The 19738-nt window shown below is 41.3% G+C and overlaps 1 protein-coding gene across 1 annotated transcript; it reads right to left on the bottom strand.

Moving 5' to 3' along the window:
- Window positions 1-16274: 16274 nt before the first annotated feature.
- LOC121479807 (lysozyme C, milk isozyme) lies at window positions 16275-18702 on the bottom strand. The gene is made up of 4 exons (XM_041735605.1): window positions 18564-18702; window positions 17393-17554; window positions 16724-16802; window positions 16275-16372 (listed from the first exon to the last, which is right to left on the bottom strand). Exons 1-4 carry the CDS (start codon window positions 18700-18702, stop codon window positions 16306-16308), a joined length of 447 nt encoding a protein of 148 aa, XP_041591539.1. The 3' UTR covers window positions 16275-16305.
- Between the last annotated feature and the right edge of the window lie 1036 nt (window positions 18703-19738).

The following is a 19738-nucleotide window of genomic DNA, read 5'->3' as shown; positions in this document are numbered from 1 at the left end:
TCTTCGTGCCTCCATGGGGGAAATGCTAGCTCTTCCTAGGGAGTGATGGGTCACCTCTGCAAACACGGGTCATGGAAGTCTGCAGAGCTGATATTCTTGAGGGCTTCCACATAGATGTCTTAATACCATACTTAAGGGTTCCAGGTTGTTGCGGTCGGGCTCCTGACCTTGGCATCACAGTACCACTTTGAGCATTTAAGCTTCTCTGGAATTCAACTCATTAAATCCTCAGGCTGCTACTTAGCTGTGAGTGCTTTTGTGCTACAGGTGAAAGAGATCTTTTTAAGAAACCCCACTGGCTCTCCTATTTCCACTTTAGCTTTCTAATTTTTTTTCAGCCTGTAATTACTTCTCCAGAAAGTATTCATCATGTAACGAAGTTTTTCCTTTGACCACCATAACCCATTTCCTCCACCCCCATCCCCAGTCTGTGGCAATCCCCAATCTGCTCTCTGTTTCTGTGAATCTGGTTTTTTAAGATTCCATGTGTAGGTGAGATTATACAGTATTTTTTTTAAGATTTAAAATTTTTGTTTATTAGAGCAAGCATGGGCTTGTAACGAGAGGAGAGGGAGAGGCAGACTTCCCACTAAGCAGGGAATCTGACGTGAGGCTTGATCCCAGGACCCAAAGATCTTGACCTGAGGCGAAGGCAGACGCTTAACCGACTAAGCCACCCAGGTGACCTTACTGTATTTGTCTTTGGCTTATTTTACTTACCATAATACCTTCTAGGCACATCCATATTGTCCCAAATGGCAGAATTTCCTTTTTCCAGGAAGCCTTGTGACCAGTACATGGTTGAGATAAAGATAGGTTAATGCATTCAGACTCCAGCAACCAGAGATGGTATGTACTGGGCAAGAGGTCATAGTCTCAATCTTTGAAATCTAAGTGGAGAGAATATTTTCTGGATTCCCTGTTCTTTATATTCCTGACACTTTGATGGTCCCTAACTGGCTCAGCTGCCCAGATTTCACAGCCTGCAATGATTGGCCACTTTGGTTGTAACCATAAGTCACCAGGACTGTCCCCATCCTGGCATCATCAGATAATACCACCTGGCCTCACTGTTAGCACCCATAGATGGTTACATTTGATGGATGTATCTGTCCAAATTTTCTGACTTGCCCAGGTATCACTTATGCAGCTAAGCTGAAGATGTGGTGATAGGAGTGGTGGTGGATAGAGAACCGAGTCCTACAGCTTGAAAATGACTTGTCTTCCCACTTTTATGTTCCTTCTGCTGATGAGCTATAGCTGTTGGCTGTCTGAATGCTCCTTAAACCTCTTCTACTTGTATTTCATGGCATACCATCCACCCAGGGACCAAAGTGAAAATCTGGAAGTGATCTATCGTTACCTCTCTCTTATGCCCACACCCAGTTGATCACTACCATAATTCTTCCTTCCTAATATCCTTTGAGTTTGTTTCCTTTCTTCATCTCTACTGACATTTTGAGCCACAAGTTGCAAACTGATGACTTTTGTACCAGATTTGGCCCATAATTGGTTGTTTTTTTGTTTTGGCACAATTTTGAAAATGAAAAAATTGTATTAAAATTCTCTTGACAATTTGGAAGATCTAGTGATGCTGGGCAATATTCTTGCATGAAAACAATTGACTAGAGCTAAATAGTGGTGGGTATTTTTAGTGACGTGCTTTTTATTTTCTATAGTTCTCGCCTCTGTCATTTTAGAACTGGCCTACTTCACTCATATTAGGTCTGGCTCCTCCAGGCACTGGAAATTGCAACCTCTTGGTCTCTCTTGAGAACTGATCTCCCAGCTTGAAGTCTTACCTCTTTTAAGTCTATACTGCAGCCAAACAAGCTTTATTTGGTCATTCTACTGCTTATGCCAAACTAATTTCAGTGGCACCTCACTGTTTTCAGGAAAACAAGCAACCTCTTTAGCATGGCATTTAAGACCATTTTATGCTCTGACCTTAATTATCTAATGACTTTTGTCTCAAAGAAATGTTCTTTCTCTTAATGTGCTACTTTCCAGCCATATGCAACTTCCTGGGTTTATCTGAAAAGGAAGCATTAAAACGTGGCCAAGAGATCCCTGGGTGGCTCAGCGGTTGGCTCAGGGCGTAATCCTGCGACCCGGGGTCGAGTCCCACATCGGGCTCCTCCCGAGGAGCCTGCTTCTCCCTCTGTCTGTGTCTCTGTCTCTCTCTCTGTGCCTTTCATGAATAAATAAAATCTTTAAAAAATTATGCAGCTATTGAGATGATTATGATTTTTAAATTTCTAATATGTTGAAACAGATTTATTTCTAATTTTAAACACATACTCTTTATATAAACCCAACTGATCATAATTTATTACTTTTTACATTTGTCTAGGTTCCTAGACTTATTTTTATTTTTTATTTTTTTAAAAAAGACTATTTATTCATGAGACACACAGAGGGAGAGGCAGACAGGCAGAGGGAGAAGCAGGCTCCATACAGGGAGCCCGATGTTGGACTCAACCCCTGGACCTGTGATCACCCTCTGAACTGAAGGCAGACACTCAACCACTGAGCTACCTAGGTGTCCCTAGGTTCCTAGATTTACTTTTCATATGTATTGGGATTTTTGCATCTGGATTTATAAATGAAATTGGCCAGTAATTTTCCTTTCTTGTTTTGCTGTCATGGTTTTCTTACCCTCATAAAATGAGTTGGGCTTTTATCCCCTCTTTACATTCTTTGCAATAATTTGTGTAAGTTTAATGCTCTTTTTTAAAAATTTTTATTTATTTATGATAGTCACAGAGAGAGAGAGAGAGAGGCAGAGACATAGGCAGAGGGAGAAGCAGGCTCCATGCACCGGGAGCCTGATGTGGGATTCGATCATGGGTCTCCAGGATCGCGCCCTGGGCCAAAGGCAGGCGCCAAACCGCTGCACCACCCAGGGATCCCTTTGTGTAAGTTTAGAATTATTTCTTCATTGAATATTTAACAGATCTTGCCCATGGAGATGTGACCGCAGGGTTTTTGTTGTTGCTATTGCTTTTTGTGGGAAGATACTTATTTTCTGATTCAATTTATTTAATGGGAAATGAATGTTAAATTTACTGTTTTTTCTTGTGTCAATTTTGGTAAGTTACACTTTTTTTTTTTAAGGTTGTATTTATTCATTAGAGACAGAGAGAGAGAGAGAGAGAGAGAGAGAGAGAGGCAGAGACATAGGCAGAGAGAGAAGCAGGCTTCCTGCAGGGAGCCCAATATGGGACTCGATCCCAGGTCTCCAGGATCACACCCTGGGCGTGAAGGCAGGCACTCAACCGCTGAGCCATCCAGGCATCCCAGTTACACTTTTTCTAAGACTTTGTCCTCTCTCTCTTTCTGTGTCTCTCATGAATAAATAAATAAGATCTTCTTAAAAAATTTCCTTTGTCTTTCCTAAGAACCAACTTTGGGTTAAGTTGTTCTTTTCTATTGGATTTTTTTCTATTTTATTGATCTGCTTTTATCTTCTTTATTATTTCTTCCTACTTTGTTTCTGCCTCAAATTTACTGTTTTGTATCTAGTAATGCTTTTCCTTAAAATATATTTTGCCTGATATTAATATATATATATATATACAGTGACTTCTTTCAATTAGTGTTTGTATGTATTCTTTTTATTTTATTTTTATTTTATTATTTTAAAAAATATTTTATTCATTCATGGGAGACACAGAGAGAGAGGCAGAGACACAGGCAGAGGGAGAAGCAGGCTCTATGCAGGGAGCCCAATGTGGGTCTCAATCCCGGGTCTCTTGGGACCACACCCTGGACTGAAGGCAGGCGCTCAACCACTGAGCCACCCAGGCATCCCATTTTATTTTTAATTGCAGTATAATTGACATACCATATCCTATTTCAGATGTACATCATAGTGATTTGGTTTTTTTTTTTTTTAGATTTTATTTATATGAAAGCGAGAGAGAGAGAGAGAGAGACAGCACAAGCAGGAGGAGTAACAGAAGGAGAGAGAGAAGCAGACTGCCTGCTGAGCAGGGAGCCCAATACAGGACTTGATTTCAGGACCCTGGAGTTATAACCTGAGCCAAAGGCAGATACTTAACTGACTGAGTCACCCAGGCACCTGTGATTTGATATATTTATATATTATGAAATGATCCCCATGGTAAGCCTAGGATCCATACCATCATTTTATTTTATTTATTTTTATTTTTTTATTTTTTTTTTCCATACCATCATTTTAGATTAAACTTTTCTGTATTTTCATTTTCAGTGTTAGTCTTATAAACAGCATATAGTTGGGATTTACTTTTTTAACTAGTCTTTTTTTTTTTTTTTTTTCTAGGATTTTATTTATTCATGAGAGACTCAGAGAGAGAGGTAGAGACATAGCTAGAGGGAGAAGCAGGCTCCCTTCAGGGAGATCATGACCCGAGTCAAAGGCAGATGCTCAACCACTGAGCCACCTAGGTGTCCCGTTTTTAACTAGTCTTAATAATTGTCTTTTTTTTTTTTTTTAAATAGCTGTCTTTTAGCTGAAACATATAGACTGTTTCATTTTGGGGTGATTTTTTTTCTTTATTTTGACTTTATTCTTGCAAGAAATTTTGCTGGGTATAGGATTCTAGGCTTGGCGATTGTTTTGTTTCAGGACTGCCTTCTGGCTTCTATTGCTGTTATTCCTTCAGAGGTTATCAGTTTATCTCCACCCATCCCCACTGGGGCTGCATACAAGGTGTAAGATGCCTATCTGTCCTTTGTGAGATCCACTGGGCTCTGTGCACGCGCACACGCGCAGGCGTGTGTGTGTGTGTGTGTGTGTGTGTGTGTGTGTATTTATAGGGTGATTGTTTAAACCAGAATCCATATAAAGTGTACATGTTATGATGAGTTGATATGTTTTATAAGCTGCTTTCACTCCATAGGTTACTCCTTTTTTCTTCTCTCAATTTTGTTGTGAAAGAAAACATTGTTTCTCTTGTAGAGATTTCAGAGTCTGGATTTAGTTGATTACATTGTTTAACATGTTATTCTGTCATTTGTATTTATTTCCTGCAAATTGGCAGTTGAGTCCAGAGGCTTAATCAGATTTTAGTTCATGATTTTGGGAAATCTGCTTTGGAGATTATGCTGTGTTCTTCCATCAGGAGGCACATAATGTCTGGGTGTCTCTCTTTTTGTGATGATAGCAGCCATTTGATGCCCAGTGCCTAGATCTGTTGATTCATTGGGAGTCATAAAATGATGATATTCTATCTTCATTTCTTCTTCATTTCTTATCTGGGAAACCTCTACGAAGAGAGAAATTTCTCTTTATCTACTATTTGTTTATCTAGTGGTACAGTTTGCATAGGGAAGGCAGGATAAATGTTTACTTCTTTTTCTTCATTTACTATTTTTAAAAAATGAGTTGGTTCATTAGCAGCCTCTAAAATCAGAATTTTAAAAATTATTATTATAAACTTAGGTATTTAAGCATTTTTGATGTGTTTTAGTCCATTACAATTAAAATTTTTTATTAATAATACTAAAATTGTCCTATCTTTGCCCAGAAAGATATTCTTTAAATTGACTTCTGAGTCCTTTTGATGTGACCTCAGTAGTCTTTGATAGTTTCTTTGCTATTTATACTCCAAGATGTTTTATAGGCTTTTTTTTTTTTAAGATTTTGTTTATTTTATTCACGAGAGACACAGAGGGAGAGGCAGAGACACAGGCAGAGGCAGAAGCAGGCACCATGGAGGGAGCCTGATGTGGGACTCGATCTCGGGTCTCCAGGATCATACCCTGGGCCGAAGGTGGCGCTAAACCACTGAGCCACTGGGGCTGCACTATAGGCTTATCTTATTAATTTCCAGCTCCAAAACTAGAATCACCCATTTCTACAAGGAGCTCTGGTTCTTTTTTAATAGGACAGGGTGTTTCTCAATCTGAGTGCCAAGGATGCCTGTTGCTACTAGACTGGTCATTGTTTCTAGACAGAATTAAGAAATATTCTTTTTCTCTGTTTTCAAAAAGATACAATGCCTCATGATTTCATAATGACACTTATAATTCAAATTCAGGATTAAACAGTTTTAACTTAATCTCTTCTGTTTTACATCTGTACGTCTTTTCCCCTCATGTTGACCATCTTGGTTCTTTTTTTTTATTTTTATTTTTTTTGACCATCTTGGTTCTCAAGGATATCAAGGATGATAGAGCTAGAATACGACCTAATTGGACATTTGGTTCATTGTACCCTGTAAACATAAACATTTCAGAATAACAATATTAACACTATCACCAGAATATGATTAGTGAAAACAGTGAAGACATTTTTTGCAGATCTTTTGCCTTTAGGGTAGATCCCACTGGAGATATTCAGTAAAATTTTTAGTATTTTAAGGTCATTTTGGAATAATTCCTTCTTGTATGATTATTATACCAGATGGATAAACACTTAGGTGCCTTTATATTTTTAGTGCTTGCTTAAAAATTAGTTATTTTATAATTATATAAAATGTTATAGGATTCTGTGGTCAAAATTATAAAACAAAGTGTATTTTTTAAAAAGCATATACCTTGCCTATTTCATCTATCTCCTCTTCACCATATAGGTATTTACTCATATAAATTTTATTTACTTTATTATTCCATTTAAAAAATGTAAGTGTATATATTTGCATTATCTCTTAAAGATTGGACTTAGTGACTACCTGTATTTCCTTCCTTTGAACCCTCACCCCCCACCTTTCCCTCATTCATGGCTCAGCTTTATGGTTCTCTTTTGATTTGTTGATGATGGATGTGGAGGGAATTTTAAGATGCTGAGACACTGAGTGGACTGTCTTCAGATGCCCAGAGATTACAAGAAATAAGGAAGAACTTTGTCAAGAGACTGTGAATGAGGTGTGAAGGTTGTAATGTCAGGCTTTCTTCCCTGAATGTCATGATAATAGGACAAGGGTTGAAATTATGTAATAGGAATGGAATTTTATGCAACTGATATGTGTTAAAAATGGGCACTTTGGACCATGTACTATTTTCCATGGTGTCAAGCAGCAATATGAGGTCCTAATATTTTGCATGGGAGATGGTCTGTCTCTTATCTGCATTACTTTTAGACTTGAAAAGGCCATGCTAAGGCTGTCACACAAAATATTAATATCTTCAATAAATATCTATCAAGCTTGGCCTGGACCATTCAGTATTTTTAAAGTAATTTTACATGTGTCTTCTCTAGTCTGTTATAGATCTGTGTTTTTGGTTAAATTCTTTAAGGCTGTCATACCCCCATATACAGGTCTTGGTGGGAGTACCTCATTTTACTTCCAATATTACCTAAAGCCTATATATATCCTTTTCATGACTTTATTTTCTGTCCTTCACACTTTTACCCTACCATCTGCTTCTCACTTGCTTTGTGAGTACTGATTGATAAGTAAATGAACCTAGACTCTAGAACCTTCACTGAGCACCTACTAATGTTCTGGGTGTTGGGCTAGGCTCTTGAGACACTCAGATAGCTAGATTGCTCCTGCCCTTTTTGTGCTCATCTGTAGTGTGAGGGAATTGGTTCCCATCTCTTCTCACACCAGCATTCCAGAGCACTGAGTCTTAAAACTCCAAGCAATACTTCTTTTTTCCATCACTTCTACTTGATGGCAGCTTCTCTTCCTAACCATCTGATATCTGCTGCTTGGTGTCAGCGATCCCCTTGAAGGCAAGTGCTAAAATGATCAGCACAAATTCTGTAGTTTAGTGCTCTCTGCTGCACCTTTCTCCTCCCTGCCACAACACCATGTTTCACACCAAGCTGTGATTCCTGCAGCTTGCTCCAGCCAGAGGTACTGAGGCAGGCCTATTTCTGAGAGGCTCTAGCTCCTCTAATGAATGACTGGCTCATGGACTCCCTACTGACTTTGCCAAATGTGTAGAATTGCATTATGCTATCCACCCTACCTTCTTTCCTTCCTTCTCTCCTTTACAAGGGTCAGGCATGCTTTTGTAGTGTGATGGCACCCAATTTATTAGCAGTTTGTTACAGCAGCCTTAGGAACCTAACACAGTTGGTGTTACTGGGTAAGTCAATATTTCTGAGTCTTGGTTTCTTCACTTTTTACAAAGGAGGATTATACTAAATTATATACAAAATTCTTTGGGTGATGGGGATCCCTGGGTGGCTCAGTGGTTTGGAGCCTGCCTTTGGCCCGGGGCATGATCCTGGAGACCCAGGATCAAGTCCCACATCGGACTCCCTGATGGAGCCTGCTTCTCCCTCTGCCTGTGTCTCTGCCTCTCTCTCTCTCTCTCTCTCTCTCCCTCTCTCTGTCTCTTGTGAATAAATAAATAAAATCTTTAAAAAAATTCTTTGAGTGAATTAATCTCTTTTAAAAAAAGATTTTATTTATTCATGAGAGACACAGAGAGAGAAATAGACATAGGCAGAGGGAGAAGCTGGCTCCCCACAGGGAGCCCAGTGTGGGACTAGATCCCAGGACCTTGGAATCACCACCTGAATCAAAGGGAGATGCTCAACCGCTGAGCTGCCCAGGTGCCCCAAATTAGTTAATTTCTTAAGCTTTAGCTTCCCTTTCTGTGAAGTGAAGATGAATATATAACGATGCCTGGCACATAGAAGTACTAATTAAGTGTAAGCCAGTAAAGCTGGTACTAATAATAGCAGTAGTAATTCTTCTAGTTCTGGCAATCTGTAGTGCAGACACCCCAGGATCACACCCTGAGTGGAAGGCAGGCGCTAAACCACTGAGCCACCCAGGCGTCCCGTATTTGATTCTTTTTAAAATATTTTATTTATTTATTTGAAAGCAAGAGAGCACAAGCAGGGAGAGTGGCAGAGGGAGAGGGAGAAGCAAGCTCCCCACTGAGCAGGGAGCCTGATGTGGGGCTTGATTCCAGGACCCCAGGATCATAACCTAAGCCAAAGGCAGACACTTAACCACTGAGCCACCCAGGTGTCCCACACAGCTTTATTGAGGTATAATTGGTATAGAATAAACTGCACATATACAAAGTTCACAATCTGCTACATTTTGACATATGTTGAAACCAGCACAATAAAGATGGTAAACATATACATACATTCCTCTGAAAACTTCTCTATCTTTGGGTGGTATCTCCCTCTCATTCTTTCTATCCCTGTTCCAAAGCAACCATTGATCTGCTTTCTGTCACTATAGTCTAGTTTGCATTTTCTAGAGTTTATATAAATGGAATTATATACTCTTTTTTGTTCTGGCTTCTTTCATTTACCATAATTATTTTGAGCTTTAATTATATTGTGTATATCAATAGTTCCTTTTTGTTGCTGAGTAGTATCCCCTTACATGGATACATTACAATTTAATTATCCACTTATATGTCGATGGACATTTGGCATATTTCCAGATTTTGCTTCTACAAATAAAGCTTATATGAACATTTATGTACATGCTTTTGTATGCACATATATTTCATTTGTTCCTGAGTAAACACATAAGTAGAAAGGCTGGATCAACTAAAACTTTGTCAAAATGGTCTTACCACTTTACATTCTCAGTAACAGTGTATGAGAGTTCATTTCTCCACGTCTTTGTGAACACCTTGTATGGTTAGTCTTTTTAATTTTAGCCATTCTAATGGGGGTGTAGTGGCATCTTATTGTCATTTTAATTAGCTTTACCCTAGTGATTAATGATGTTGGTTATCTTCTTGTGTGGTGCTTATTTGCCATCTGTATATCCGTATATCTTCTTTGGTGAAGTGTCCTCAAAGTTCCCTACTTTTTTTTTTTTTTAAGATTTTATTTATTTATTCATGAGAGACACAGAGAGAGTCAGAGACACAGGCAGACGTGGAAGCAGGCTCCATGCAGGGAGCCGATGTGGGACTCGATTCCAGGTTTCCAGGATCACACCCTGGGCTGAAGGCGGCGCTAAACCGCTGAGCCACGTGGGCTGCCCAAGTTCCCCTACTTCTGTCCATACTTGTCAGATAGGGGTTTGTAACCCTGATGTCCACAAACTTTTCTTTCCCTACCTTTGACTGTAGAGTCAATATTACTCAAACAAGGATTTCTAAAATGTGAACAACAAACCCAATCTCCTTTTTCTAGAGAAAATGAAGCTTATTGGTGTTGAATAAAATGATACAGTTCAAGATCAAAACATTAATTGTGTGTGGCATGAGTTTTTCCCATCCAGAGAATAACTCTGCTGACTCTGCAGCTGGCTGTTCTCTACCCTGAATCTCTCTGCTGTGGGGTGAAATAATTGTTTGCCTTTCTTTCTAGTGCAGCTTCCTTTGGTGTAGCAAAGAAAAAAAGAAGAATTAGTTTTTAGGACAGATGTTTTGTTTGATTCTGCAATTCTGAGCAAACTACTTCAAAGTCAGTTTGTATCTGGATTTTGGGATGATGAAAAAAGTCTACTATTACCTCTTCTGTTGCTTTCATTAAATATTTATTAAATGAGCAGAATAGTTCACAGCTGGTTAGAATCAGAGATGTGTATCTGTTCCTGTTCTAGTATTACAGAGAGCTCTGAGATGAGTAAAAGATAACAAGACCAGCCATATGGATAGCCGGTTGATTGGGCTACCATTTATTGGAAATGTAATCCTTTCTCCACTGCAATACAGTGCTACTTTGTCTTATCAGTTGGTCAGGTTTGTGAGAGTCACTCTTCTGTTCCACTCATCTATTTGCCTATCTTTGCCCCAAAATATTTTAATTTATTTATTTGAAAGCAAGAGAGCACAAGCAGGGAGAGTGGCAGAGGGAGAGGGAGAAGCAAGCTCCCCACTGAGCAGGGAGCCTGATGTGGGGCTTGATTCCAGGACCCCAGGATCATAACCTAAGCCAAAGGCAGACACTTAACCACTGAGCCACCCAGGTGTCCCACACAGCTTTATTGAGGTATAATTGGTATAGAATAAACTGCACATATACAAAGTTCACAATCTGCTACATTTTGACATATGTTGAAACCAGCACAATAAAGATGGTAAACATATACATACATTCCTCTGAAAACTTCTCTATCTTTGGGTGGTATCTCCCTCTCATTCTTTCTATCCCTGTTCCAAAGCAACCATTGATCTGCTTTCTGTCACTATAGACTAGTTTGCATTTTCTAGAGTTTATATAAATGGAATTATATACTCTTTTTTGTTCTGGCTTCTTTCATTTACCATAATTATTTTGAGCTTTAATTATATTGTGTATATCAATAGTTCCTTTTTTGTTGCTGAGTAGTATCCCCTTACATGGATACATTACAATTTAATTATCCACTTATATGTCGATGGACATTTGGCATATTTCCAGATTTTGCTTCTACAAATAAAGCTTATATGAACATTTATGTACATGCTTTTGTATGCACATATATTTCATTTGTTCCTGAGTAAACACATAAGTAGAAAGGCTGGATCAACTAAAACTTTGTCAAAATGGTCTTACCACTTTACATTCTCAGTAACAGTGTATGAGAGTTCATTTCTCCACGTCTTTGTGAACACCTTGTATGGTTAGTCTTTTTAATTTTAGCCATTCTAATGGGGGTGTAGTGGCATCTTATTGTCATTTTAATTAGCTTTACCCTAGTGATTAATGATGTTGGTTATCTTCTTGTGTGGTGCTTATTTGCCATCTGTATATCCGTATATCTTCTTTGGTGAAGTGTCCTCAAAGTTCCCCTACTTTTTTTTTTTTTTAAGATTTTATTTATTTACTCATGAGAGACACAGAGAGAGTCAGAGACACAGGCAGACGTGGAAGCAGGCTCCATGCAGGGAGCCCGATGTGGGACTCGATTCCAGGTTTCCAGGATCACACCCTGGGCTGAAGGCGGCGCTAAACCGCTGAGCCACGTGGGCTGCCCAAGTTCCCCTACTTCTGTCCATACTTGTCAGATAGGGGTTTGTAACCCTGATGTCCACAAACTTTTCTTTCCCTACCTTTGACTGTAGAGTCAATATTACTCAAACAAGGATTTCTAAAAATGTGAACAACAAACCCAATCTCCTTTTTCTAGAGAAAATGAAGCTTATTGGTGTTGAATAAAATGATACAGTTCAAGATCAAAACATTAATTGTGTGTGGCATGAGTTTTTCCCATCCAGAGAATAACTCTGCTGACTCTGCAGCTGGCTGTTCTCTACCCTGGAATCTCCTCTGCTGTGGGGTGAAATAATTGTTTGCCTTTCTTTCTAGTGCAGCTTCCTTTGGTGTAGCAAAGAAAAAAAGAAGAATTAGTTTTTAGGACAGATGTTTTGTTTGATTCTGCAATTCTGAGGCAAACTACTTCAAAGTCCAGTTTGTATCTGGATTTTGGGATGATGAAAAAAGTCTACTATTACCTCTTCTGTTGCTTTCCATTAAATATTTATTAAATGAGCAGAATAGTTCACAGCTGGTTAGAATCAGAGATGTGTATCTGTTCCTGTTCTAGTATTACAGAGAGCTCTGAGATGAGTAAAAGATAACAAGACCAGCCATATGGATAGCCGGTTGATTGGGCACCATTTATTGGAAATGTAATCCTTTCTCCACTGCAATACAGTGCTACTTTGTCTTATCAGTTGGTCAGGTTTGTGAGAGTCACTCTTCTGTTCCACTCATCTATTTGCCTATCTTTGCCCCAATACCAAGCTATCATAATTACTATCGTTTTGTAATAGTTCTTGATACCTGGTAGCATGAGTCTTCTGGTTTTGTTTTTCCTTTTTTTTTTTTTTTAAGATTGCATTTATTTATTTGAGAGAGCATGAGCCGGGGGAGGGGTAGAGAGAGAGGGACACGCAGACTCCCCACTGAGCAGGGAGCCTGACAGAACTGGCCCTGGGGGCTTGATCCCAGGACCCCAAAATCGCAACCTGATGCTTAACCAACTGAGCCATCCAGGTGCCCCTCTGGTTTTGTTTTTCTCTACATTGCCTTTAGTTCTTTAGTTGATTTTTATAGAATTAAAAAGAACAATATTGCTTTTTCAGGGGTGAATAAAAATATCCTGCACCAAAACTTTGTTTAAAGAAGTGACCCCCCCCAAAAAAAAGAAGTGACCCCCCCAAAAAAACCCTTTTGTTTCATAAATGCCTAACCAACATTTATAAAAACTATGTATACATTCCCTTCATTGGTTTATGTCAGGAGAGGAAAGAAGCTCTATTTGATTTTGATTAAGGGCCCATTTATACTGGTTGGTTACTGGTAGGATTATTTGGGGATTTTAGATTCTCTCCCTAGGTTTACAGTATAATAAAAGGCAAGGCCCTCTTGTAAATCCCTTTTCAAGGCAATTAACCACAAAGTAAAGGCTCAGTAAACATATTTAAACTAAGCGTAAAAATAAAAATAAAAAATAAAAAAAAATAAACTAAACGTAATGCAAATCCATCAAGGAAGGTACAGAATCTGCATCCTCACAGTGAAGAGTCCTGCTGGTAATCCAACTGGGGACAGGATTTGTGATGGTCAAGTAAAGGGGATGACGCTGAGAAGACACATGGCTGAGGAAGAGGAAGAGTCAGTTTTTTTTTTCTTGTGTCATAAACCACCCCAAAACTCAATGGCTTATAACAGCATTTTTTCCCCTACTTTTGGGTCTGGTGGGGTGTAGGGGGGAAGGAGCTCTACTTTAGGAGCCAGGATTTGGACTGGGTTCAAGTCTATTCCACATGTTTCAGTCTGGGGCCCAGGTTGGGGAGAGCGGGTTGGGGACAGTGAGTACCTGGGGCATGCTCTTGCCTGGCAATCACAGGAGCACAGGAGGCCAAACAAAACCATGCAATCACATTTTTAGTTTCTATCTGTGTCATATCTGCTAACATTCTGTTGGCAAAGCAAACTGCATGTCCGAGTTCAACATCCATGCGTAGGGGATTCTGTCCCTTGTAGTGCTCTGGAAGATCACATGATGGAGGGAGGGGGTAGGGAATAGAGAATAATAATGTACTCTAGCCCAGGAAGGGACAGGGTTCTTGGATGGTTGTGAGAACCCACTTTGCTGCCTCCTGGAATATTGAGGTGCAGAGAACTTCCTTCAGAAAAATGGGGAGAGAATTAGCCCTGCTAAAGAGCTGTGTGATATTGGTGCCAGAATATAGGCTGGCCTCTATTTCCGTGTCACTTTACCTGCCCGTCCTTCCACTGCTTTCTTTTCCTACCTGGGAACCTTCAGAAGGGGCTAAGCCAAGGGGATGGCAACCAGGCAAGGGAGGAGTCTAGCCAGCTACAGTAGCAGCAGCAGCAGCAGGAAAGACGGTGCCCAGTCAGAGAGCTAGCTACCCAGAAGTTTCCAGCTGCAGGAACAGCAAGGCAGTGTCGTGGCCATCAGAGTCTTTCTATAACACATACAGTGTGCTCAATCAGATCTGGTCTCTGAAAGTACTCCATCAACTGTTATTGTATCAGAGTTATTGTATCAGGAGGTTAAATGGGAAACATGTCCGGTTTAGGTTCGGCTGTGGCTTCAAGACACTAGAGAGCACATTTCAAAGTGAAATGTAAGACCAAAAATATTTAAAAAGGAGATTGTGGGGGTACCTGTGTGGCTCAGGTACAGGGCTGCCTTGAGCTCAGGTCATGATGCTGGAGTCCTGGGATCAATCCAGGGTCCTGGGATCAATCCCCCATAACATGTCAGTCTCCCTGCTGGATGGGGAGTCTGCTTCTCCCTCTGCCCCTGCCCCTGCTCATTCACTGTCTCTCTCTCAAATAAATAAAATCTTTAAAAAAATAAAAAGGAGACTGTGGGGAATATGTTTTGCATCTTTAGTTGATCTTCCACTGGTCAGTCTATAAAAGATGTTGGAGATGCCAAGAAAAGAGCTGGAGAGAGGAGAGGAGACTCCCTTGGACAGAGTTGGTGTGCTCTCATTATCTGAGGGTGACCAGAAAAGTCATGGTACCTGCCTGAGTTTTTATACCAGAGGTAGGAGAAGAACCTACCCCACAGAATAATATTTAAAGGGATAGTGGGGCACAAAAATCCTATTATATGGAAACATTTACACCATGGGAATGTGATTATGACTTACTTTATTGAATGATTTATTAATTACTGTAGCAGAAACTACTAGTTGTCCACCCAAATCCATTTGCCCATTTTCCCATAATACTGTTATCAGGACCTGGGCTGCCCTGCTGGTAAAGGTCTCCCAGGCTCCTTTGCTGCCGGGGATGGCTTGTGATTAAATTCTGTCTCTGGAGTGTACATGGAAGTGACATGTGCCTCTTCCAGGCCTGGACCTTAAAACATTGTCTGTGTGTTTCTCCAGACCAACTCCCCTTCCTGCAATTTATTTATTTATGCACTTTTAAAAGATTTTATTTGTTTATTAGAGCAAGCGAGCATGAGCAGAGCAGGGAACAGAGGGAGAGGGAGAAGCAGACTCTCCAGTGAGCAGTGGGAGCCCCAACTTGGGGCCGGATCCCAGGAACCCAAGATCATGACCTTAGCTGAAGGCAGATGCCTAACCGACTGAGTCACCCACACGTCCCCCCCCCCCCTTTCTGCAATTTAGAGCATGGAGTGCCTCCAATCTAGCTTGGAGGACAACACCCTAGGGCAGTGCTTCTCTGTGTGATTTTTAAAGCATAAGAATCACCTGGAGAGCTCATTAAAACAGTTTAAAACAAGGATTCAGTAGGTCTGACAGTGGGCCCAAGAATTTGCATTTCTAACAAGCTTCCCATTGTTGCTGGTGCTGCTGATCTGTGGACCACACTTTGAGTAGCACTGCTTTTAGAGGATGGTGGAGATGCAAAACGGAAAGAATCTGAGTTTCTGAATGTCTGCGTGGGACAGAGGAGCCTGTCCACCCATCTCGGACTGCTTTGCGAGAACACTATATTTTGGGGACTCTGTTATGGCAGCTGAGTCATTACCCTAGCTGACTATCCTCCTCATATTCTGCTGGTCCTTCTCTACGTCTAACCCAAATCTTTCTCATAATTTTTTTCCCTGTTTCATCCTGAACTCTCCTTCCTGGTGATGGAGAATAATATTAGCCATCTTTACTAAATGAATTTCATAAGAGCTCGCATCTAGGATTCTGTATGGAATGTATCTAGGATTCCTGGGCCCTCCAGCAGGGCCCAGGAAAGGATCGTCCTTAACGATCTTTCCCAAGGAGATAGAAGGAACTCCGGTGATGGGCTTGGAGAGAAGAGGACCTCCAGGTGTCTACATCCGGTAGCAAGCCTCTGTCGTAACCCAGCCCTTAAGCATCATACTGGAGACAGCTGAACTTGAGTAATTTTTATTTTGGAGGCAGGGGAAATTCAGAGCTTCCCAGAACCTTGAGGAATGACCCTGCCTTCTGGGTCACGTTCTCCAGGAGCCGTATCCAATGACCATCTCACAGGTTACAGCTGGCCAGGTATTTGGACAAATCTTTGCCTTTGCAGTGTTTAACCCAGGCCACCCTAAGAATAGAGAAATAGGGCATAGATCAGAGGCAGGGGCAGGAGTCTAGAAGGGCTCAGCTGGAGTAGGGTCTTCAGGCTGGAGTCAGTTTATGCTGTGGGAGAATCTCAGATGGGGCGGGTTTGCCGGTGTGAAAAGGCTTGAGTCGGTGTTGCAGGGAGGCCTCGGGTGAGCGTGGCACAGTATTGCTCTGCCTCACTTCCGTCAGGAGAACGGTCTCAGCTCCCTACAAAGCCCAGGGAGAGGCCTACAGCAGATATGCTGCGATTCTATGAGCGTCCCTCATACTGTCTAGGTCTGGGCCCATGCCTGTCTGAGTGGCTGCTCTCTGCCCCTCATGTTCTGCTTACCAGGCAGACATCCCATTAGGATCTTTCACAACCCTCTTGGCACAGGCGATATCATCATTGATGTTGTCATCCAGGAATTCTGAAAGGAAAAGTGGTTGAATGGAGAGGGAAAAAAAATCCTCTTTTTCTGTTTCATTAATCAATACTTTTTTGATGGGGGAAGTTCCAGAGGAAATTGAGCCTGGGTCAGAGACCCTCTATTTCTGGAGCCCTTTTGTGGATTTGCCTTCCATTTGCCTGAGTTTTCTTGCCTTGCTTTGAATCTGCCTCTGAGCATCACTCCCTCCGGAGGGCAGCCAGGACCTGATGGACCAGGGAGAGCCTTTGTGTTCAGGAAACTGCTTAGTGTGTCCAGAGTTCTGTGTGGGGGTATGTGGACTGGTGATGCAGCCATGCGTGTGTCAGGAACGGGATAAAACGGCTTGAGGGATGGGAACCCATGAAGGTGAGGCTTAGTCAGAGGTCAATGTATCTTCCTTCTTCCTTTTAGGCAGGAGGAATTCTGTGGAATCCTCTTTTAGTGTGAGGACTCTCTGGGGCCCCTTTATTCCCTGTCCTGGGCTTCTCCAGCACAGGCGAGGGGCAGGTGTTAGGGAGTAGGGTGTTCAATCTTGCACCTGTTTTACCTGCCCCACTTCACCCAGCCCTTGGAGGGGATCGAGTCCTTACTGCTGCACATTATGTTGCAGGCATTTGCCGAGGAGTGAGAGTTGCTTTTGCACCACCACTTGCTGTTCAGCTGGAAGACTCCATAGTCACTACTGCCATTGGAATTTCTCCCATTAAAGGCCTGGGTGTTGAACTTACTCTCGTACTCAGCCATGCAGACCCCTGTGTCGAGGGAGCAAAAGTGTGGGTAGAAAAGGGGGATTGTTTCACGATGAGCACACCTCATGCTATGCTAGAATGGCCAGAAAGTCCCTTGAGACTGAAATGAAAAGACTATAAAATCCTCAGTGTTAGATTTATGTTTATCATCCATTGTATATTCCTAGTCCCAAGCAATAATTAGCCCATGGGAAGAATGTAATAACAATGTGTTTAATAAATGCATTTGTAATGCCCAATAATCAATCAAGCAAGCACTATCTCCCAGTCTATCTTTCCAGCCTCATCTCCCAGCCAAATAGCCGACTCTTGCCTTGGATACTCACATTGCCTTTTATCCCAAAGTATATGGAAGAGAAGAGATGGAGAAGTAATGGAGGAGGATCCTAGAAAGGAAGCCCCAAAAGCTGTCCCTTGGGGAATGATAGGAAAGAGTATATTTGACATGAAGAAAAATGAAGATATTTAAGGGAAATTGGAATAGCTTCATGTGTTCTTACTGATGAGATGAGTGACCTTGTCTCTGCCTCACCTTCTGTTCTCACAGTCCTTATCGTACTCCCTTGTGACTTGGATAGAACAGACTTTGGACAAACACAGCAGATGTAGATTGTTTTTGTTTTTGATGGACAGAAGGGCAGGGAAGACGGTGGGAATCAGTGCCAACCATGCTGCAGTATCCAAAAGGATGCAGGTGAAAGCAAAGGTCATGGGAGCAAAACGAAGAGGTTAGGTGAGTCTCTGGGTATTTTTGAGGAAGTATTATAGGCCACTGGGAGGGAAGGTGATTTTGGGGAACAGCAGAAGAAATTTTACTTGGATAAGATAATCCCTGGTGGAAGAGAGAAAGGAGATCCTGATAGGAATATAAGGCAGTGGAGGCAGAGACAAGAAGAGCTGTCAGAGAGTGGAAGAGAGCCCTGATAAATGTGTAAATCAGGAAGTGAAAAGGGAGAAATTGGCTGGGGAATAAGGTCTTTTTGGGCAGAGACAGAAAAAAGTTCATACTCACAGTTTGCCAGGCTGTAGCCATGGAAGCCATCCATTCCCATGCTCTTCAGCTTGCGGGCCAGCTCACACTTGGAGAAGATTTTGGCTTCATCGGCTACAAAGAAGAAGCTGAGGATGGTGATGACCAGAATAGACCTCATTTCTGTAGCTGGTGAAACACAAGTCTGCTATGTCCAGGATGTTGTTGTCTCTTATAACCCTCTGGGCACAAAGATATCTCTGATTGGGTAATAGTGCTGGCATCTATGCCAGGAAGGACACGGCTGCCCAAAGATAGTTCCCCCAAACTGGTCCAGCCAGTATAAACTTCAGGGAAGAGGATGTAACCAAGAATAATACCAGGAATAAAGTCTCATTTTGGTGGGGGTGGGTCCTGGATTTGGGAAAATGTGTGGAGGAGAGAAATGGGGAGAGAAGGGAGTTGGTAAGAGAAAGACGTATCATTTTCAACCCTTGTGCTTTTGTTGGAATATCTCCAGAGGGGATTGTCCCTGTGTGTTTTGCTGAACTTTGGCTCATAATCTGTGCTTGGCTGAGGGTATTTTCCTACTCAGTCTAGTAGGAGACCCATGATGAGCATCACTGAGTTTGGAGAAATTGAGGATCTTCTTGCATCTGCAATCAGTAAACCACTGATTGAATAGGAGACCACTAGAGTCTAAGTTCATAATATCTCTGTGTCTGCAAGAAGTCATCATATTAAAAACCGCAACTATATTGAATTCTATTATCTGTGATCAATGATAATCAAACATCCTATATTAGGGCTCTCCAGAGAAACAGAACTAATAGAGGATGTGTGTGTGTGTGTGTGTGTGTGTGTGTGTGTGTGTGTGTATAGTTGGTTAGTTAGACAAAGTTGATAATTATTAGAGCACAAGGTCTTATTTTTAATTTGGTGGATAGACATTATGGTAGAAGAGTTATCACTAGACCAATACTTTCTTTTTTATTTTTTTAAAAGATTTTATTTATTTATTCATGAAAGACACAGAGAAAGAGGCAGAGACATAGGCAGAGGGAAAAGCAGGCTCCCCATGGGGAGCCCAATGCAGAACTTGATCCCAAGACCTGGGGATCAAAACGTGAGCCGAAGGCAGACGCTCAACCACTGAGCCACCCAGGCATCCCTAGATCAATACTTTCTAAGAAGACACACAAGAGTAATAATAGTGG

Source organism: Vulpes lagopus, chromosome 21 (assembly GCF_018345385.1).
Source record: "Vulpes lagopus strain Blue_001 chromosome 21, ASM1834538v1, whole genome shotgun sequence".
Taxonomy (NCBI): domain Eukaryota; kingdom Metazoa; phylum Chordata; class Mammalia; order Carnivora; family Canidae; genus Vulpes; species Vulpes lagopus.
The sequence above is the reverse complement of the archived record's forward strand: the minus strand, read 5'-3'. Positions and strand labels throughout refer to the sequence as shown.

Excerpts from the sequence above, each read along its gene's own strand:
- LOC121479807 (XM_041735605.1), bottom strand. The coding sequence starts at position 18,702 with ATGAGGTCTATTCTGGTCATCACCATCCTCAGCTTCTTCTTTGTAGCC. Across the intron at positions 16,803-17,392 it reads CTGCAACATAATGTGCAGCA|AATTCCTGGATGACAACATC; the intron begins GTAAGGACTCGA and ends TTTTCCTTTCAG. Across the intron at positions 16,373-16,723 it reads CCTAATGGGATGTCTGCCTG|GGTGGCCTGGGTTAAACACT; the intron begins GTAAGCAGAACA and ends CTCTATTCTTAG.